Raw genomic sequence first — 23,149 nt, forward strand, 5'->3', positions numbered from 1 at the left:
AAAACAAAACAAAACAAAAGTGGACTCATTAGTTTTATTTGGGACAGGACAGAATAAAGAGGTGACCTGTTGTAGTCTTGGCACAATTGAAACCACTTAGCTTCATCAGATTCTGGCACATTCACAATCATTTAAACTAATGAGTTTTAGAATGAGTCCCGAGGGTTTTCTCTTGGCCAGGGTTTCTTGGAGGCTCACAGTTGTGTACGTAAATGTTTGGGTTACACCGAGAACCTTTGGTCCGTACACATATCATCTTTCTTTCATCTGCCAGATTCATCCTCTGCTGTGTTTAGTTATTTTCTATAAGAAAAAAAAAATATTGCACTAATAACCCATTTACATTTCATCAGCCCGAGGTTGGCCCGCGTTTAAAGGAGAGGAAAAATGAAAAACTGGAGCGGGGGATTCGAGGGTCAGTGCAAATTCATTTTGTCCAAGCTGTCTGAAGGAATTTTGTTTTGAAATTGTTTTTCTTTTTTTTTCTTTTGTTTTATTTGCCGACTTGATGCATCATTTAATGACATCATTAAGATCCTGTCCAACATCACATTCAGTGCTGATCATTATCAAAGCCAGCTGCACAGACTCCAGGACAGATGCATGGTTTTAGGAGTGAGTGGTAGACGGACTATGTGTTTAAGGCACTTGTAGGATTTAAAATGCACTCGATTACTAACAGACACCACAAGGAACCCAGGGTTTACTGTTCGGCCCGAGGACAAATCTGCATGTAGCCTTTCAGTAGCTAGTTTCAGCAGCAGTGACACACAGCCGTCCTAGAGGCTGAAGAGTTGGTACTGTCACTCACCCGAGGACAAATCTGCGTGTAGCCTTTCAGTAGCTAGACACACAGCCGTCCTAGAGGCTGAAGAGTTGGTACTGTCACTCCGAGGGTCATCGATGTTGAGGAGGAAATGGAAATCAATAGAACAAAAAAGACAACACACAGATTTGGTGAGCAACTTCCTGTGCCTGGAGCAATGTGATGGTATGAGGTTCACAAGTAGCAAAATACGACAGCTCTGCATCAGTCATCCATCTATCCATCCATCCATCCATCCATCCATCCATCCATCCATCCATCCATCCATCCATCCATCCATCCAGACTTGGAACAGCACAGCAGTGAATTTAGGGCACAAGAGCACAGGTTTTATCTATTGTTCTGTTCATTACCCACTGGAGATAAAGTGACTCCCGATGCAGACATAACAGAGACACATGCAGGCCAATTAAAGTTTATCCCTAACAACAATGCCTGGGCACCTTTCATAAAAACAAAACAGGCACATGCACTGCAGATTTGTGATGACGCACATCCATATGTTTCCCTGTCTATGTTTGTGTGTGTTTGGTTCATCTTAATAAATGCTATAAAGGCCCTATAATCTGAGCCACATGTCCGCGAGACGGAGACAAGATTCAGCCACAGCAAATATGGAAGAAATGCCAAATTTTCTGGATAAGGCCGCGAGGAAGAAGTAGACAAGGAGGAAACGCCGAGCCGAAAATGCAATACGTACATACTACGTTAGAGAAAAAAAAAAAAAAAAATCTGAATATTGAATCAGCTAAAACTTAGCATTGATTGTGGCCAAAAAATACCCCCCAAAAATTTTTTAAAAAGTTGTGGATGCTACAAACGTCATAAGATGTTTGTTTAAGGCTAGCCAGAAAACAATGTTACTAACATTGCAAAAAACATTTATTTAAGCAACTATTATTGTGCAAAATGACTTACTACTAACTACTAACTATAGTAGCCACAACCGGGGCATAAAATAACACCAAAGCTAAATACCAATGCAACCCAGTGATGTCACTGGCTACGAATGTGTATGTAATCTACCCGATATAACCGATCTGTCCGACTGTACCAGGCTCTTTATAGCTGAGGAAACACACACGCTCACACATACGTGCGTGCGTGTCATCGGGCACCTTGTCAGTCCGTGAAGTGACCTTAACGTGTTTATGTGTGTGTGTGTAGACAAGTCTGTGCTCCTGTCAGCCGACAGCTCCTCAGTGCTGCGCACAACACCCCGTAAAGAACCGACGCCGCGTCTGCTGAAAGAGATAAAAACAAACCCAGACATTTTTTCTCCGCCACCCTTAGTTTGTTTTGATGGCCGTGAGAGTTCATCCACTACTGTTCATCCACAACACTGACAGTACTGCTGTATTATGGCCAATACTGCGACTTTAAATCATATTTATTTCAATCAAATGGATTCATTATAAACACTATTCATTTTATTCTGTCTTTATTAAAGATGAAAGACTGATGGAGCGCTATTTTACTGCCGGCTTTGTCTTCTTATGCTGTGCAGCAAATTGCAATAACGCAACCATTGCTAATTTAACTGGGTCTGCTATTCAGCTGCCGTTGCTAATGATGGTAATGTACTGTAGCTTCTTCGGCTAACTAAGCTAGTCTTGCTTATTTTGTATTCATGTATATTTTATAAAACCTTTCAGATATTCCGAAGGTATAATTTTGCACAATGTGAGTAGCTAATTAAGATTAACATAAGTAGCTATTTAATATTCAAAATAATCTAAATGGCTCTCATGTGAAAAAAACAAACAAAAAAAAACAGCAATTGGAAAGGAGCGAGCGTCTGATTGGCCCAGTCTGGTGTAAATCAGTGCACTTGTCTACACACAGCAGTCAAACAGTTGCAGGCGTACAGAGGGGGGAAACTTTAACCGAGCAGCAGCCAGTGACATCATCGCTGATGCGACCACATGAAAGTGACCACCAGGCGGTGGGTGGCGTTGACTTCAGTAGCAGCCCGCATCATTTGACGCCTGTGGTCATTTATTAAGCGGGGTCTCGCTCTAACTCTAACTGGGGCTGGCATGTGTTTGCTCTCCAGATCTTCGGTTCTTCATCTTGTTCTCTGTCCTGTCTGTGTCTCTCAGGCTCAACGTGTCACTTCCTGTAAGAGCCGCTGCTATCTAAGTCAATCAACGGTTTAGGACTGGTTTAACGAGACACACAACCTTTGAATATGAATGAATACATTTGATTTATTGTTATGTTATAATTTAAAACATGCATTGGCTACGTTGGTTTTTAACCCTTTGGTTTTTACATTTCTCTCACCCTTTTGTTTATATTGATTTTTTCTTGTCATTTTTTGCTCTGATTAAAATTTTAAACACGTACATAGGAAAATGCACGTCTTTAGTGAACACAAATGTGAATTCCAATTCAAGGCCCACATCTCTTGCCGTCTAATCTCATCCCTTTTCTTCAGTCCTCCTCTCTTTTCCCCCTCTCCCTGTCTCTGTGTTTGTAAGGTGATCATTTTCCTCTCCCTCCCTCTCGCGGTATGCACCCCTATCTCCACAGTTTATTTCTCTTTTGTCAGTGTTGGTAACTGCAGCTCCCTGTTTATTGATGTTCGGAGGTGGGAAATAAACTTTTCCACACATCAGACGTCCCATTGCCACCACCATCATCATCATCCCCTGCTGGTATTTAAAATGTGTTTTTCTTGCTTTTTACTCACATATTCTGTCTGCTTTTGTTGCTCTTCCAGCAAAGAAGTGTTGGTTGTTTCCTGTCATCACAATGGAATGGTTTGAAGCAGGAGCGTCAAACTTATTCTCACTGGGGCCCAATCAGCAATACGGCTGCCCTTAAAGGGTCAGTTGTAACTGGAAGACTATATAAATATAGCTAGTCCATAACCTATTAATACATGTTTCTGCATATGATTATTATTTATTCATGTTTCAGATTTTGTACATCTCACATTCATATCAAAGTTTTAAACTTTCTTGTTTCTTGTTTTTTCCTGTTTTTATCCACTGTGTTTTTTTCATACATGCGTCACTAAAGTGTTTCATCATTTTTCACATTTTTGAACGTTATATTCCAGCCAATATACCTTTTACTTTGTAAACATTTCCAACATTGCAATTTACACAAAGATTGGTTGCAACCCTTTCATATTAATGTTCGTCGATGCTCGCACTTTGATATTTCTCCTACATAAACAGAGTAAAACCTGATTGCTTTTTGCCCAAACTGATTCACAGGACACTGCATTTTAACCCAGCCTTGACGTGTTATTAATCAACTTTCTGATTAAAAAAACAACTCTTAATTCAATCTTTCCTCTTCTCTGTATTTTTGTTATTTTTTAAAGTAATAATTTTGCATATCCAATAAAGCTAGCAAGTGAAATGAAAAACGTAACAAGAAACTGGGATTGAGCCCCTAACCTACTGGTTTAAAAACAACTATATAAATATGTGTATATATATATATACCTGTATCTGTACATAGTACAGACACCTTCAAAACACGGTTTTTGTAGCCAGTTATATAAATTAATGTGCTATTTTCAGCCACACTCATCCTGTTTCTAAATGAATACGCACCAGCACCTACGCACATGTACAGTAGACAACTTATTTCTGGTTGAAACAGATTCTACTATTTAATGAGGCAGTAAATTAATGTTTATTTTAGGCATGACAAAGTTGAAACCAACATGAGGTTTCTATTTAAACCCATGTATAATGAACAATCTGGTGTGCGTTTGTGGTATAAACAGAATAATGGACTTTGCGCCGAAAATAAAACCCTTTTCTAAGCGTCAGAACCTCGTGGCCCACATGGCTTTTTTTTTTTTTTTTGTCACATTTTTGTGCATTGTTTTACTCTACAAGGTCTCCTTCCCTGCCCTCACACAGTGCTGACGAGACCAACAGCTGGACTCCGGGCCCAAGATGCACTTCACCACAGCAGTGTAGCATTTCCAAAATTATACAAATTACCCCCAGGAAGATGCCGTAATTATAGCTAAAAACAAGCTCACGGCATTGTTTATAGCTAAGGTCCTGGAGTACAGGTCTGAGTAAGGCTTTAGTTTCACGCTGCGACATTACAGACTTAAGGAAACACTTCTGTGGGAAATACTGTCCGTTTATTTACTGTCCGATCAGCAGAAACACAAGCGGCAGCTTTGCAGCTGCAGAAGAAAAGTCAGCTCCGGAGCGAACCGTGATTGTTAGATTTGTAGTGGCTCCGTTTCATTACCCTGGAGAGGCTGTGGTGACTCTTTGGCCTTACATATGAAAGTGAAGCTAGGAATTAGCGGGCAGGCAACTTGAGCCTATTGTCTTTGATTGAAACACAGACGTATCACAGGCACGCTGAGATATGCACAAGTCCTTGGGGTTACACCATGAGCCTGACGCTGGGCTTGTAAAAGTGACCAAAATTCAGCGTGACAAGTTTATGGAGGACAATGTGTGTGGCTGCAGCACTCACAGGAAACACGTTCTGTACCTTTGAGCTCCGATATTTTCTCTGACTTTAATCTGAAAAACATGCTACAGCGGTGGTGTCCATTTGTGGAAAAGGTTAACCATAACCAGATCAAATTTAGTCTAAAGTATTGCCAAAAAAAAGGAAGAAAATAGCTAAAAGGAAACTAAAGTCTAACACTGAAATACTCTACTTAGCCATAAAGGTTAGCCATGAAGATAAAAAAAACAATCTGACTCCAAATAGCTAAGAGCTAAAGTCCAGAAAAGATGATCTGATCTAAGTTGGCATAGGGAATTTGTTTAAATTTGTAAAAAAATCTAAGTAGTACTGAGGTTTAGTCATAGTAGTAAACTTTTAGACAATAGATTGTACTGATCAGCAGTAGGAAGGAAGGTTTGGTTTACATTCTCTTGGTATTTAGACAGAGAATAACACAAAAACGTTATTCTACAATCGCACAATCCATCGGTAAAATTCTTATATATGGACGAATGAGCCAATACTGATTTCCTCGCTACAAACGCACACTTACGTCCAAACAAGATAAAACCTTATGTTTGTAACTTGGTTTCAACAACATACACAACCTGTCATGGCTTTTCAGAATCTTTAACTATCTTTTCCCAACGTTAAAGAACAACCACATCTTAAATCATTGGTATCTTTTCCTATATTTTGTAACAAAACATTCATTGGAGTTTGGCAGTCTATGGACAGTTTACTCATAAACATCCATATAAAGACAACAGATCTGATAAGACCTGACATCCAGTCCATCTTTTTCAGTAACAAACCCAGAGGTATTTTTAGGTTCTAGGTCTCAGGTTCCATACTGATGGTGGAGATTTAACTCTCACCTCCTTATATTTCTGTTCTGTAAGGTGTAAGCCAAGTCTTCAAACACACCACACACAATGTACATGTCTCCCATCCAGGCACGACTGCCTGATCAGATAAGTAGAAAATTTAGCAGGAAATGAATTCTTATCTTGGGTAACGTTTATGATCTTTCTAAGGTAACTGTTGAGACCTAAACAGTCCAGGAGGCAGGGTGTGAACTAGAACAGTCAAGATTTATCTGAAAATTAAATATATTTGTTCCTTTAAGGGAACATGTAAAAACATGTGGGTTGAAACCCCTGAATGCACAGCCTTAAACCAGGTTAGTTTAGTAACAGGATGTTGACCTTAAATATATTTGTATGCACTCTGTCCATCAGTAAAAGAAGACAGGGATGTTATGTTGCTGTGCTGTAATTTTATAATTACATTTTATTTTAGATAAAAGAGATTAGAACGCACGTGAACTGAAAGTCAACCAGCGAAGGAATTTAGATTTATACCAAATAAACAAGACAGAGAGAGAATAACAGATACAAACAAGGAAACTCCAACTATAGGCAGTGAATGTGCAATTCTTTGTGTGTTTGTGTGTCGTCTATAAATATATCTCTACAGGTTTTAAAGTGGTTTTGTGGTGCTCTGTATTTAGAGGAAGCTCGGTTAAGTCTTCTCTCACCCATTCATGTGGGTGACTCTCTCTCTCCCTCTCTCCAACTCTCTGTCCATGTACAGTAGAAGAGAGAAAAGCGGCGTCAAACAATCCCAAAGGCAGTTTGGAAAATCGTTGAATTTAGTGATGACATGTGTTAGCACTAGAAACAAGATAACCTAAAGTTAAGGTTGTGTTACACTCAGTCTGAAGTTAGTCTTTCCGCTTGTTTTTCCAAGTTATGCCACAGAAGAAATAAAAAAAAAAAAAAAGGAAAGTGCTCCCCTCTATGGAAGTCGGACTTTACAAGTGAAAGGGCACCTGATATTTTGATAGAAAATTAAAAAAAAAAAAAGGAAAGTGCTTCCCTCTATGGAAGTCGGAGTTTACAAGTAAAAGGGCACCTGATATTTTGATAGAAAATTGATTGTTTTTACGCCTCTTTAACACATTATTTTGAAGCTCTCTATGCAGTACAATCATGGTTGGAAACGGTGTCTGAGGTAGACAAAAAGTAACGGAAAATGTTTTCTACAAAACATGCCATCTTTCTCATCTACAAACCCATTAAAACCCTGATAGTGTGTGTGCGTGTGCGTAAGTGGCCAGTTTGCATTTGGTCTACATTGTAATTCTCTTCTATTAAATCATCCTCTGGAGAAGAAGCTAAAAAGGTAAAATAATCTGTGAGAGTAAACAGAACAAATCACTCGATTGAGTCGAACGGGCAGCATTTTTACTACAACAGTCGTCAAACTCACGGCTCTGTAACTCACCATGGAAATCAAGATGACTGATGGCTTATACGCTCCTGACATGTGGTGGTGATGATGGAAGGGTTTTAATGCTTTCATGTAAACACCATTGCTTCCATTTAGAGAAGGCATATTTGGCCACTCACTTGTTGCTGCTCTCTTTAAAGACGTAATGACGTTGGAAGTGATTTATCAAACCTTGTTTACTCCTCCAGTCTACTATTTGAAACTTTGAAACAACTTTAGCTCTATTTGCGCTGGAACAGCGACAGCGCCGCCCTCTAATTTGGTGCCATAAAGCAATCCAGCAGATTTGGAGCCAAATCGACAAGGTGGAACACGAGTCTGGAGGACGGCTGGACGCTGCCGACCGATCTTTGATTTGGTTTAGTTTTTATTTGCACTGTTTACTCTTCTGTTTTAGCCTCAATGTGGTGGTGATTTAGCAGAGTAGAAATGTTACAAGTGGCATCTTATGTTCGTTATTTTTTGCTGTTGAGTCATCTTTAAGTGGTACATGGATGATGTAAAAGCTTCCAGTGTTCATTAGGTCTTTTGTAGCCAGCGTGTTACGCCATAGGAGCATAATGACAAACAGGCAAAAGCTTTCATTTTGTTGCACTTTACGTTTCGATGCATGACTGGACAGCTGTGTCAGACACGAGCGGCGGGACTGAGGGGAAAAATGTAAAAATATACGCTTAAATTATGTGGATTTCTACTTGGACTCATTCTTGTCTTTACAACTTTTCTGTAATGATTTACTAATACATTCTGTTTCATTCTTGTCTTTACAACTTTTCTGTATGTATTAATCTTTCTCCTAATTCAATAAAAAGTCAAATAGTTATTTAATGTACACCACATTGAGTTGCGTTGTATATAAATGCACAAATTAGCTGTCATGCTGTCTGTAATTTATTTAATGTCTCGATTACAACATTATAAATGGGAAGAGTGTAAGATAAATATAAAAGTAATGGATTATCTTGATGGTAAAACTTAGCAAAACTATACATTACAGCTAGAAATGTAGCATTATCCAGAATATAAATAGCTTTAAGCCAACTAACTGAGACACTGGTTTCCAATCATTTCAAAATTGCACCAAAAAAAGGGGGAAAGTATGAAACACTTAGAGGGGGAAAAATAATTAAAAAAAAAATTAATATTCAGAAGCAGCTAAAGACTGAGAATGACTGAAGCCTGAGTATAGCAAAAAATAGTTTGTTAAGCCAATAAATAGCTAAAAGAATCAGCTCAAAGATACCTCAAATGTGACCTAAGGAAAGCAGGAGAGGATTATTAACCCACAGTTTATAATGGATGAAGAAAATAATCTTTAAAGCGTGTAAAAGAAAAAAAAATCTCTTCAGATCATGATTCACTCACTCATCACAACAGAATTCACACCCCAGAGCTTTTAGTGGAGGTTGAAAGGGAATATTGTGGCTTCACTTCTGGTAAAAATGTAGTGAAACACTTTGGAAATATGTGAATGTCTGGTCTCTGAAGGAACGTGTTTGTGTGATGAGGAGAGGAGAAAAGAGCGGCAGAATCACCACAGTGTGTTTGTTTGCATCTCGCCATGGTTGGACGTGCACATCTGCAGTGTGTCTTTCCTCTGTCTCTCTGTGTGTGTGTGTGTGTGTGTGTCCGTATCGTTGTATGTGACTTTCCTTGTGTCTAATTGCGCCCAAGCAATAGATTGGCTTCATTTGGAACCACCAGACTTTGCTTAAACAGAATAAATCACAGGTCGCACAGTTTGACACACGCACACACTTGGCCCTTGTGAAAGTATGACTGGCCGGACACCTCCATATGTCTGTCCGTGTGCCCATGTGTGAGTGTGAGTGTATGACATTAGCCAGTCGCATCCGTGTCGACTGTAGCCATAATAATGGTCAACAGAGAGAGCGGTCGCTGTGAGACCCCCCACACTGGGAGAATGTGACACACAGACACAAAAAAAAAAAAAAAAAAAACACACTTGACTTGAAGGAGTCCTGCGAACCTCCTGTCCACCAAACACACACGCAGAAACTATTTGAAGACTTTAACATCTGCACGAACAAAAAATATCTTCTGTGACAATGATTTTCCCCTTTATACTCAGGTCTATTTAAAATTGTGGCTGTTCAAAGGGGTAAGTTCATAAAAAATGTGAAAAAAAAAAAAATTAAAATAAACAAGTGTACAGCTTGCTGACAGACACATGTGTTCTCTTCCAATTATGTTAAATTTGTAAAGTTTATTTACAAGTTGTAAAGTCCTGCTCCCAGTTGCCAGCGGCTGCCTCTGTGTGTACTTTTTGCGAGAGACCATTACGTCAACTCGCTGTGACTTTAATTTTCTTAGTTTGTGAAGATAATGTGCAAAATAAAAAAGAAATCTGGTGATGCCAAAAAGAAAAACACAATCTGGTGCTTTTACAGCCCAAGTTTACATGGAATTAGAAAAAAATGTGTTTCAAATCCAAAGACAGGAGTGTCTACGACAATAAGACATGCACAATAAGCTGTCGGTCAGAGAGGCCAAGAATACCACACAATCTCCAGGCTGTGTAAAGTTCACCGCTCAAACACCTTCTCCCGTTGTGCTGCCGAGTTTAGCATCTACTCGGCCAGTTAGCTGCAGGGCTACAAGCTATGAAATGTTCATGGGAGGTTGTGGGTCTGTCGATTTCTCTCTCTTTTTTTCCCTCTCACTCTCTGTCTTCTACTTTTTGTGGCAAAGAATTTTTATATGTTTGCACCGAAATAGCACAGAGGCTCCATGTGGTAGCAATTCAGCATCACAAATAAAGGTGAGCAGGATAAGGAAAGGAGCCACATGGGCTGTGAGTACACAGCTGAAACCATGCCTGTAAGTGTGTGTGTTAGTTGGTTTATACAAACGTTCCCAGACTGTTAAAAGATGGATGGATAGATAGATAGACAGATGGACAGACACATGAACAGACAGATGGACAGACAGATGGATGGATGGACAGAAAGTATAGTAGTTAGTATATGACAATATAACCTTTTAAAGCAAAAAGAATCCATTACTTTTAGCAAATATCTATATGCTTGAAGATACATGTGGTATATACTGGGTAACCAACCTCTCTCTCTGTAAGTACGTGGTATTTATTAGGGACATAAAACATCCTGGGACCTGTTTCTAAATTAAAACAGTCTTGGCATATTTGTGTTTGCTTACATAAACCATGAAGGAGATATAAATATATATACATGTACCTATATATATGTGTGTGTGTGTGTGTCTGTGATGTTTTCACAGTACCTGGTGTGTATTTGTACACAACCTTGTGTAGCCTTCCTATGCCTCACGTGTGTATATATAGTTCACTAATTGGTGTCCCTGCTTGAGTTTGCAGTTTTGCCTGTTTGCAGATGTTTTGAATTTGTTTGTACATGTCTGCTCACATACATGTCTCTGGGTTTTCTTTGTGCATGCATGTGAGTGAATATATGTATGTATATATGTGTGTGTGTGTGTGTGTGTTTGTGTGTTTAAGAGAGAAGCAAACTGCACACAGGGCCAAACACATTCGAGCAGTGCTTAATCACAATTTAGGTTTACACAAGAACTCTAATCAAAAACAGACCTGGCTCCCTGGAAAGCTGCAAGAGGAGAGAAAAGGAAGAGGAGGAGGAGGAGGAGGAGGAGGAGAGAGAGATGAGGGAGAGACTATGACAGAGGAGGTGAACGGGGGAAGCATGATGTGGAATGTTGGCATATCAGCAGGACGTAGGTTTGGGCAGAGGTGACAAAAGGAGAAATAGAAGGGAAAAAAGGAAGGAGTGAGGTGAAAATGGGCAAATGCAGCAGGCTGGAGGAGATAATAGATTCTGTGAGTCGGATCTCTGGGAGAATAGAAGCTTTTGTTGATTGTTGACCTGTTTTTTTTCCCCCTTCCTCACAGACCAGACTAATGATCTGGCTCTGATTTTAGATGCTTTATTTTTCCTAAAGGATGTTTTAAAAACCTGGCAACTGGCCTCTGGCCTACTTGTGTGTGTGTGTGTGTGTTTGTGTGTACAAGGCCGTGTTTGTGTGTTCTGACTGAGCAGTAAGAAAGCACAATGGAGCCATATAGACAGTGCACTAACATCACTAACAAAAGTCAAACCACTAAACAAAAGTAATGTCCCCTTTAATTACAACCATGTGAACGATGATACTAAAGGCTTTTCCTCGACAAAACATTACATTTTTCTCTAAATGCTCTCGTTTAATGAGCATAATCCAAGCCGCTTGTTTTAAACTGTTTATTCCAATGTTGAGATTTTTTTTTCCCCAGAATGCAAAACAAGTTGGTAAGACAAAAATACACAATCCAAACACCAACACAAGGTGATGTCAGGTTTACTAATCTGGATAAATGATTACACATACATTCTGTTACCACTTATATCATACTGATGTTGCAGAAACTGGTAGAGCTGTACTGCAGTATAACTGTTGTGTTATCATTACAATATACTGTATTTAGGAGTGATCAAAAATAAACGTTTTTTATACTTTACATTGTTTTTAACTGTTAAGTTAAGTTAGTGGTTATCGTCCAACAGTTGTTCCACAAATCTTATTTATTGTTGGTTTTTACCGTGAGAATAAAGGACTAAACTTCAGCTCAGTGTGCGGGCTCCTGTAGGAGGGTAGAGGTATCCCAATAAAGTGTTGTTCAGTGTGTGTATAAAAGACTTAGCGTACTGTGAAATGGGAAAACAGATGAAGGTCGAGAGGGAAAAAAAATATGAAGTTGAAGCAACCAAATGGTTATGTTTTATTCCACCCATGATTTAAAAAGACTTGTAGACTACTAAGTATAGGGGTTCCTCGGTTTATGACGTCCTCAAACTATGGCGTTTTGCTGTTACATTGCCACACCCACTACATATACATTTATTACGAGAGTCTTGCTCCCTCAGTCCAATGAGGAACACGGCTCTGTTTACATTCACTGGTGGTACGCTAGGTGTGTTTGAAACGTTTTACCCTTCGTTATGGCTTTTGATGACACTGCTTGTCAGATCATATTGTAGTGGACAATAAAGAATTCAACAGCACATTTTCCATTCCTGGTTGCTGAGACTAACCGCATGTAAAAGCAGTAGTTTCCTCGCCAACAATTCAGATTTCCTACAAATTTGGCGATATGTAATGTGTGATTATATCTAAGGTCCAACCTATGCCAAAAATTTGAGTAAAGTCGCCACTAGGAGTCAATCCCCGACGTAATTTGAGGACCCTTGGTTATACAGCAGAAAAATACAATTAAATATATGTATGGCATATTTAAGACCCTGATCAGCATCAGTCCAGGTGAGGTAACATCAGCAGAGGACTCTTTTTTTTTTCTTTTTTTTTAATAGTGTTCTATTGATTAATGCAGTGCAAACTCCAGACAGAACAAAACAAAACCTTAAGTTCCCAGAAAGAAGTCAGGGAGTAAAAAGCCTGGGAGGAAATAACAGAATATGAAATGATCTTTATGGCAGGACTTTTTGTCCCATATTAGTGGTTCCATACTTCATAAAAAAGCTAAAGGTTTTCTGTGAACAAATGAAATATGCTAAAAAAATATGCTTATTTTATATCTTTACCGTGATTACAAAAACATTTTTTGACAATCTTAAGGATCTAGTTGCTGCAAAATTCCAGCAGTTATCAATTATCCTGACTGTACACTATGTACTGTATCGGGAGAAAAAGTGATGGAGAATTTTCAGAAACATGAGGGAAACGTATATGATCTTTGGATAAAAACGTTGCTCTCTGTCTCTCTCCTGTAGATTTTCCAACTGTTTTAAATTAGCCTGATATCACTGCTCTCTGTGTCTCTCCAACTCTCTCCGCCTCTTCCTCTCGTTCTGTCTCACCCTCCTGGTTTTCGGTATCTCTCCGCAGTGTGTATTTATCTAAATATGTCTTGGGACAGAATCGCACTGCCGTCTGGGCTGTGGGAAACACACACACAAGCCGCTAAGAGTAGCCTTCTTTTAGAGCTCTGTTCTGCTTCCCTCTGTAAATCATTTCCCTTCCCAGTCAATTTCAGTCCTGAGCCCTGTAGTGCAGCTCCATCCAAGAGCCTATGGGCCTCCCGGTGCAGGTTACTGCAAGAACACACACAGCCATGCTGACAAAAATGTACATTTGCACCGTTGAATATGAGCCACAGGATCATGTTTGACGCTGCAGCTGCACAGCCATCGCCGGACTTTTTGAGTCTTATTTAATTAAGAAGTTCAGAAGTGGGTGTGTGGTGAAACATGGCTGGCCTGGAGTTATTCTTTCTCCATTCCTTGTCCACAGAGACACTGATCATTTGCATACCATGATGAGGTTTACCAAATTGGGATGCATGCATATACCCAATGTAGCATTTAATTCTAGTCGTGGCAGGTTCACACCCAATTGTACTATACATCCATGTATTCTCTGAGTGTCTGAGTGAAATAGTTCAAAATGGAGATTGAAGAAATGGAGAAAGTAAAATAGAAACAGAGGGTAGTGGGATATTTCAAAGAATAATTACCAGAACTAACATTAGTCACAGTCACAGAAACACAACAAATTATAAAATAAATAATTCCAAGATGATCCACTTCACAGATGAGAACAAAGAGTGACGCCAGAGTTGGGTCACAAATAACTGGAAATGGATAGATCCAGTGTTTGGTTTTTTTTTCAATTAAAAAGATCATATGATGTCTTAAAAATGGAGTCCTACTAATATCAGTCACCTAGAATGACCCCTTACTTCTGATCTTTTTTCAACTAAATTGGATTATGATTTAAAAAGTACATCACGTTCTATTCTCAACTAATCATTGAGATAATAAATAATTTATTCAAAGTTATCCAAATCTTACTGAACTACTAACAGCTATCTACACATGACCAACCAAAATCAGCAGCTCCTTTTATCCAGTCCCTAGTTGACCTCTGCACAAAAGCAAAAATAAATTTTAAAGAAAAAAAGACTAACTTGGGCCTAAATATAGAAACGCACAAAGTAAAAACCCAACAATTCTACACCCGGCTCCTGTGGTGTTAAATCAGCAGCAGCGTTGGCGCGGGAGAGGCTTGATGTGTGTATTTTATATGATTTGTTTGCTTCTTGCCAACACCCAGTGGTGTGAAAACCAAACAAAGCTGGAGACGAGTGACAAGAAAACAATCTTACAATTCCTGACAGCAATACAAACACCAGAGCTCTCTGTTTGGTTTTGGGTGTCAGAGAGAGCGAGAGAGAGACTGAGAGAGGGACAAGGAGTGAGAAAAAAATGGCTGAAAAATAGACAATGAATGATGAGACATTGGACAAATGCAGCTTTTCTTTCATTGGTTTCCTATCCACCCATTCTGCCAATCAACATTGAGGCCCCCTTGGTTGCAGCCAATCCCTGATCACGTAGTGCACGCCCACTTTCTGTAACACACACCGTGACATTCCTGCAGGTAAACTATGGCAGTCGCCTCTAAATGGACAATTAGCTAAGATTAAAGGCAACCTCCTCGTCTTTCTCCATTAACTTAATTAGGAGGAAAAAACATCTCAAATGACCCGCTGCTCCCTACAGCCTGCGCTACGTCCCTCATTCCTTTACTCCATTCAGCTTCTTTTACCCCTGACTTAACCAGGCAGCTTATTCTGCCTCACTTCTGCACCTACTGAGTCTTGGGCCTGTGAATGTCCTGTATGTACCCTGTTCATGGGTGACTAAATGGTGGTTAGGACCTTATTTTATCATGTAAAGTTCAATCATCAGCGCATGGGGCGAGACAGGCGGACCGGGTCCAACTCAACCAATTTAAAATAAGCAGCGTCGTTCTGGAGGACACCTAAGGTAAAATTCTTCCTCCAATAACCCTGCGGGCACTTTTCACTTCTCTTTCCATTAAGCTTAAACCCCTTCAGGCTGAATATTTGGTCGCTGCATCCTGCTGCGAGGCAGTTTATGAGGTACTGAGAGAGGGAGCAGCAGCGGGAGCACGAGCACAAAGGCTGTGGGAAACTAATAAGGAATCGCCGGATTATTGGAAACGAGGCTTTCTTGTTCGTTTTTACAGTGTCCATTTAAATTACAAATCAGCTCGCCACAACAGCTCATTTACATTTATTGACACTTTTTTTTTAAGAGGAAGAATTACAGGATAATGAGCAACATTCTCTAACTGTAGCCCAGGTGTGTCATTAAGTATGAAAAAAAATGTATTGTATGTTGAATTTAGTTATGATAATCTAGTAACGGTGATTCAAGATCTTTGAATTAAATCTATTTTGCACACATTCAAAAAGCGAAATCCAGTGTCAGCTGATGTTGGGCTGCCATGATGATGTTAATTCATGACAGACGTACAGAGACAACAACTGACACTTGCACCTGTGGTCACTGCACAGTCTACAGTTACTCTGGTCCCTGTAGTAAATTTGCCAGGCCTGTAGGTGGTGTGTGTCACCCCCCCCCCCCCCCCCTCCACCAAATTTAACACAGACGATTAACACCAGAGGAAGTCCAGAAAACTGTGAGACTAATAGCTCATCGTATTACACCAAAGTGGAATCATTAGCCGCAGCACTCCAACTAGCTGAGTTAGCCTCGTGGAATTCTCAAACTTTATAAATGAAAGGCTAAAATCAGTGCTATTGCTCTAGGATCAGTAGTTGTATCACAGCCGTGTAAACATGGCTTACGTGAAACGATCGTTCTTTATTGAGGTTGGAAGGACATGCAAGTGAAGATTATGATTCGGCGGCTTTTAGTTACAGATTCAGATGGACCGCTGCAAGGTATACTCTCTGGTAAGAGTGCATTATCAATTGCAATATCAATAAATCACTTTTTTGAACAAAAAAGGTGGCCAACACTTCTTCGCCAAGAAGGTCAACATTCACCATACATACAATTCCTGGAAAATAATTTTGATTATCACCGTAGGACTTCTCACCACAGCGTGGATGCAGAAGGCCAATTTCAAGTAGAACCATTGGATTTCGAGAAAAATGGGTACTGATGCTGGTACTTTGTGGTGAGAACGCTGCAATAGAGTCATTTGGGAAAGCAAAGCTCTCTGATACGCTGTGAGGTTCGCTGATGCACAAGAGCCGTTTGACTGATGACTCGCATTTTTCCATCCACGCCATAATGACCATTGCCTTTCAAACCAGAAATTCGCTGCCATTCTGACAAATGAATTCTACTCAAAGCCAGAGCTTATTGTGTGTGATATTGTGTGTCTGTGTGCATGTACTGTGAGACCACAGTCTCTACAAACTTTGGGAGAGGAGACGACCACAGGCTGCACACTCTGAAACCCACAGACTCCAGTCTTTGACCTCCACCACCCCCCCCAAGCACCTTATAGGGGCCACAGACTCCGATCCCTTCATCCATCCACCCACAGCCTCCGTCCTCCTCCAGCATCCTTTCATCCTATCACCACCCCCTACACACGACCAGTTCGATACCTCCTCTCCATCAGTCTTTGTCAAGGCGTCATCAGTAACATTTACTACTTTATTAGATCATTTTCCAAAGACAACCTCTTGTTTTCTGGAGTCAAACCCTCTGCCTTTTGTCCACACTTACGGGATCCAAGACTCTGATAAAAGCTATTATCCAGCCTGATACCTCTTTCTTCAAACGCCCGCCCTCCTCAAAAGCTAATATTCCAACCTTTTCCGATTTTTCCTTCAAGCTGGTCCAGCTCATTCCCTCCCCTCCCATCTCCAAACCTCAGACCACAGAGCTTTAATAGGAGGGTTAAGAGGTAATTCCTATCACACTGCCATCATTTAAAGCCTAACCAAAGCTGACAGGGAGGAAGGTTATGAACCTAAACCAGAAAGTCACGGGCAGAAGTTGCACTTTCCTCCTCCTACTTTTACTCATTCCTATTCTCCCTGTCAGCATCAGTAATCATGATTACTGCGTTTTCGTCTCTGATTTCCACCTCAGTTTCTGCATTTCTGCATTTTTCTTTACATGTTTCCCGTCAGCATACCTTGATATTTACATTACTGTCAGATCACAGCGTGCGATTTGGATAAAACACTCCTGAAGGAGAAAAAAAAGGGAAACAAGAGAAAAATGAGAAAAGCGGAAAGACCAAATATAAAGAGCAGGAGGAAACTCCAGACACTGTAATTTAGACCGTGCTGATGGCAAAGTAGGGATATAAAGAACATGAGATTTATAATGTTAAGTTTGGAACACGTTCACCCTTTTCCACTCTCTGACTAAGTTGCGTTAGAGCTCAATGGGGATCCATATTCAGGCGGTGATAAATAAAAGCTATCGAGACCAATTAGTGGTTTAATGGAATAGTGAGGCGGGCAGTGGAGGAAATAAGAGTGTCACTCATGAGGAACGGGAGAAATGGCTGGAAAAGACAAACACGGTCAGATGTGTCTCCTGCGTCTTCCACTGCGTCCCTGATGTTCACACGTGAGGCCTGTTGACTGTGGGTGATCCAGCAGATATAAATGACAATGTGCTCTCGGCTCTAACAGTCTATTTTGCTGTCTTCGGCAATAAATCACACCTCGCCACAAATATATGAAACACATGGTCAGTCAGTCTGCGCTGAGTTCTTAATAGAAGGTTCAGGAGGTGCATTTGCATCCAGCTGCTTTTATGCACATTTTTCAATTTGCACATACCAAAAAAAGAGACGATAATGGGAATAAATGAGAGGCATCACACCGTAGAGTGACAGCGATGATGAAAGGTAGACGGAACAATGGAGGAGTCACGCTCTGAGTCGAGGACAGATCTCTTTACTTGTCTTTAAAGGCAGTAACGACTGCATATTTTTCCTGCTGTTTGGAATATTTTTACACAGATATTTGAAGATAATTCTTATCTTCTAACTTGTTAGGACTGCCAGATAAATTAAATTACTATAGCCAGCCTTTGCTTTTATTACCACTGTGATTTTATTTCTGCAGTATCTTAGTGGATGGCTGTGTAGTTCTCACATCAGTAGATTTAAGTGTGTGGCGTATCCACTGTGCTGGGTTTTATCATTTAATCCAGTGTTTTCAACCTTCGGGTGTTACACTTAAGTTACACTTAATCAAACACCATAATCTTTAATATTATTGTGATATGTACAGAGTAAAGACCAGGATGAGCTCTGTTAGGTTAACTTCATGTTAGATATGGATTTAATCTGGTGTTTTTTAAAATGTGAAATTCATTTAAAAAACTACAGGTTAGCCAAAGTACAAGCTAAAAAAAGTATTATAAACTTTAAATTGTTAATTTGGTCAAAGAAGTCAGAGGAGAGGGTGACGAAATACAACTTTTAAACAGGACACCTCTCAGTTCTGGCCTATTTCGACTCCTGCAAATCAAAACTACCTCAGGATCACACACAAGGGGATTTGACTTTTAAACAAAGTCAGGATATCCCACCTTCTGGGGGTTTGGGGAGGTTATGAAAACATTATTAAAGGGAATGTGAAAGGTGACAAGTGCAGTGTCCCAGCTGTGGTGTTAGGTTGCGGCACACAAACACACAAAACTAAGTGTATCAACATAACCTGGATAGACGCAAAATAAAGGCGACTGTAATTTAAGGCACAGAAGAACGGATATACCTCTACACACACACACACACACACACACACCTCACGAAAGTTTAAAGGGTGTTTAAACCTTCGGCCTGAGTTGATGCAGGCTCTCTGAGGATAAAACAAATGGAAAAGTGTAGAGACGCGAATAGAAAAGGTGCATAAACAGGGAGGAAAAGAAGACGCAGCGGGGGCAACTCTGAGAGTGAAACAAAGTAGAAAAGGCATGTAGAGAAAGAGAAGTGGAGATTTTCTAGGAACCTGAGATGAAAATGAGAGAGAAGGAGGGCATGTGGGGCACCTCTCTGCATCAACATGACTTCCCCCTGCACTTTAACTACGCTGGGAAAAGTCTGTGCCGCTGGATAAAAATTCCTGGCGGTTCCAAGCACAACAGTCACTCCGGGCACACTCTCACCTCTTGAAGTAATGGCCACACACACAAACGTGCTCTTTTTCACCTCTCAACAGGAGCACAGAGCGGCGCTGTGACACCTGGCAAAGGACTTGAACCCTCAACCCGGATAAAAGCCCCGACACTGCACCGTGACCATGTTTTCAAATGGATCGCGTAACAACATCAAGACACAGAAAGAGCATAAAAGGTGGAAGGGAGGGACGGGAGAGTTGAAGAAGGTAGAGTGTCTGGAGGGACGGATGAGAAAAAAAAAAACAAAAAGCAGGAACGGTGTACTCACAGTCGTCCGAGCTTTGGGTTGGACTGGAAGAGGAGTTCTGGAAGAACCTGAAGTTTGTTTCTGTTCACACGGCTGCAGGGAGAAAAGAACATGTCAAATAGTTAGGGTTAGATCGGACCCTGTGAATCACTAGGCCATTAACTGTCCTTAAAAAAAAATATTATTATTAATGTCCATCTATGGAAGTAGATCAGAGAACTGTGAGTAAGATCTACGGGACAGTGTTCATTGGTGTAAGATGTGTCTTAGATATGATCTATTTTCAAGACGGCTGTACTTGTAATAAAACCATATGTGCATTAATAAATGTGCACAGATAATAAAAAAAAACCACCTCTGATTAATGTTTTTGTTTTAAAACCAATCAGTCAAGAGCATCACCTCAGAGGTCACGGAGTTCACGAGTCAAAGGGGAAACTCATGGGAGAGTCAGGCTTCCTGTGATCATGGCCTACAGGTTATCATCCTGCGTGTGTGTGTGTGAATGTGTGTGTGTGTGGAAGTTAAAGGTTATCGAGCTGTATACTCTTCAGAGCTGCTTATCACCATCATTCCATGATGGGCTGTGATGTGGGAGTCAGGATTAGGTTTGGGATCCTGGAGGTTTCCAGGCATTTGTTGTAGGGATGAAAAGACATAACTGGTTGTTATAACATTTAAAATTTTAACATTGTGATTTTTTTTTTTTTTTTTGGTTCGACTTTACCTAACTCCAAAAGTAAAGATAAGAAACCATCACAAGTGAATTTTCAAAAATGCATCGACATATGTTTTATAAAAGAGGAAGCTCCAAATCATCAAAATAAATAGAAGACTTATTTAAGTTCTTTATCTTGTTAAAGGTCTTACAATTTCTGGAAATCACTTCTTTAATACTTTGATGACCATGACCCAAAACAAATCTCTCCCAGGACCTGTTTGTGAGTTCTGGACGTCTTTTTTGGAACAGTGCTGAATGTGAACGTTTCTGATATGATAAAAATGCACAAAATGCAGAAGAGCTGCCCAGAAATTCATACCACATTTTTTCCATCAGCATGAATCTGAACTGATAGCTTCTTCTCCCTGCCTCCACCCAGTCTGTCTTCTCAGTATAACACATGTGGAGAGTTTGGCTTTCACAGACGTTAGGCTTAGAAAGAAGGAGTTCCAGGGACAGGTTTTAATGTAGAACTAATGCTAACACATGGTCGGGTGTCTGGACATTTTAGTTACTGTAACACTGTAACTAATCAATGCAATATTTTCAGTAAAATACGGTGTAATTTCATATAAAGTTTAAGACATGAAAATTGAGAATGAAATGATTTTAGTTCGGATGAACAGTGTGGGTGTCTGTGTATGTATTCGTGCAGGTAGGTGTGGTCGGCCGCCGCAGCAACAGACGGATGAGGAGAGCAAGGAAAAGGGAGTGAAAGTGTTATCAGGCTACCAAAGCATTTGGCTGAGAAACAGGGTGTGTGAGGGAAAAAGAAACGAATAAAAGGTCAGAGAGGTCAGGAGTAAAAAAAAAAAGTCAGAGTCAGTGCCGGAGAAGACCCAGACTCCCAGCGTTAAACTGCTGTGATAGTGATAATAAGATCATGACTCCTTAAAACAATGGGAAAACACTGCAGTCGCTAAAAGAGAAAATAAATAAATACATAAATGTTGTATTAACATAAAGGCCTTTGACAGATTTCTGTTACGGCCTGAGATGAACAGCTCAGAGTTGTTTGAACTGACTGTTTGAATGTCTTTATAAATGAAGTATTTTTTATTATTTATTAATAAATTATTTGGTATTATTTTTAACAGGTGTTTATCAGTGTTTGTCAGGCCCCATTTTATAAAACAGGGAACAACAGTTCATGATAATCTAAAAACACAGAAATATAGCTCAAACTATAAACTAGCATTACATTAGCCCACAATTAGCCCAAATATGTGTTGAAGAAATAATAAAACCAAGAAGAAAAAGAATAACAAACATGAATCAATCGATCCCTGATGTCTTTATTGACCACCTCAGAGTCCGACTAAATGACTACTGAAGGAAAATCTTCACACAATTAATGTTTTACAGATGTCTCTATAAATCGGTTAGTGCGTTCAGCTGTTAGCAGAGAGGTTGGTGATCGGAGCCCATCCAGGGATGGCTGTAATTATTGGGAATTTCTCCATAGTGGGATGAATAAAGGACTTCTTACAGTATATCGAACTGATATTGTCATATTTCACAATAATTTCTCCAGTGCTGGATCAATAAAGTTCAACATTAACTTTACAGTTTAAACGTTAACATTAACTTAATGGGTTTTTTCCCCACATATTACCACATAAATCACAGGGACTCAGCACCAGGACTTCTCACCTCTCACCTTTTTACCGTGAAAGGCACATAATCTCACATTCTGCCACTTTAAACAGTATTTAAAGATACACCTATTGGAAAAATATTTAAAAAAGTATGCACTGACACAATTTAATTTAATTAGAAAAAATAGAAAACCGGTCAAAGTGTCGAATGAACACCATCTTCTGCAAGTCACAACACAGAACTATTTTCACCCCTGAATCTCCCCCTTTGACCTCTGACCCTTGCTTGACACACATCTTTGAGGAAGCCTTTTAACATGAAAGCTGGCCGTCACTTCACACTTTCACTATCAGAGTTGTGATCTCCATTCAGAGCCAGAGTACACATGTTGCTGCCACTCAACGACTCTAAGCCCAGTACCAGAGAAGTGCGGCCTCAGCTGAACTCACTGTCCTGTCATTTGTTCCTGTGGCCTCATTTTTTTGTGATCCATCCAGGGTAGAATGACTCTGCATAGGATTTGCACTTTTGCATCTTTCATGAGACATGCTGGCTGAAATTATTAATGTCATCATCGGCCCACGACTGGATTCCAAAACTGGATAAAAGGGTAAATAGTCGCAATATTTTCTCTTTGGCAACAGGAAAAAAAGAGACTTAAACAACTATCAGTATCTCGAACATTTAAAATGTTAGACAAAAAAATGTTTTTCTTTTTTTTTTGTGTGCCTTTTAAGAGCCCTTGGAGAAATATAGTTGACAACAGACGGCAACAAGGTATAGAAAAGCCTTTCTGCCCTTGGACAAATATAGTTGACAACAGATGGCAACAAGGTATAGAAAAGCCTTTCTGCTCATGTTAATCGCTTTATCTTTTCACACGACAGTAATGTGAAGTGAGAAGATTTCAGATTCAAAAAGCAGCTGCATGTGTCTGCTACGGCTAAATTAATGACCTGGTAGAAAGACAAGATGGGAATTATCGGCCTTGCGCCTCAAGAAAAATGGCAGAGAGT

General features: G+C 39.9%; 1 protein-coding gene across 1 annotated transcript in view; it reads right to left on the reverse strand.

Annotated features, from left to right (window-relative positions):
* Nucleotides 1–23,149, reverse strand: part of slit3 (slit homolog 3 (Drosophila)) — a 232,868-nt gene that overhangs the window by 182,890 nt on the left and 26,829 nt on the right. Inside the window, exon 4 of the mRNA XM_008326546.3 lies at nt 19,835–19,906. Coding sequence (XP_008324768.2) covers nt 19,835–19,906 — 72 coding nt within the window. The remainder of the gene's footprint in view (nt 1–19,834; nt 19,907–23,149) is intronic.

Source organism: Cynoglossus semilaevis, chromosome 15 (assembly GCF_000523025.1).
Source record: "Cynoglossus semilaevis isolate Cse_v1.0 chromosome 15, Cse_v1.0, whole genome shotgun sequence".
Taxonomy (NCBI): Eukaryota; Metazoa; Chordata; class Actinopteri; order Pleuronectiformes; family Cynoglossidae; genus Cynoglossus; species Cynoglossus semilaevis.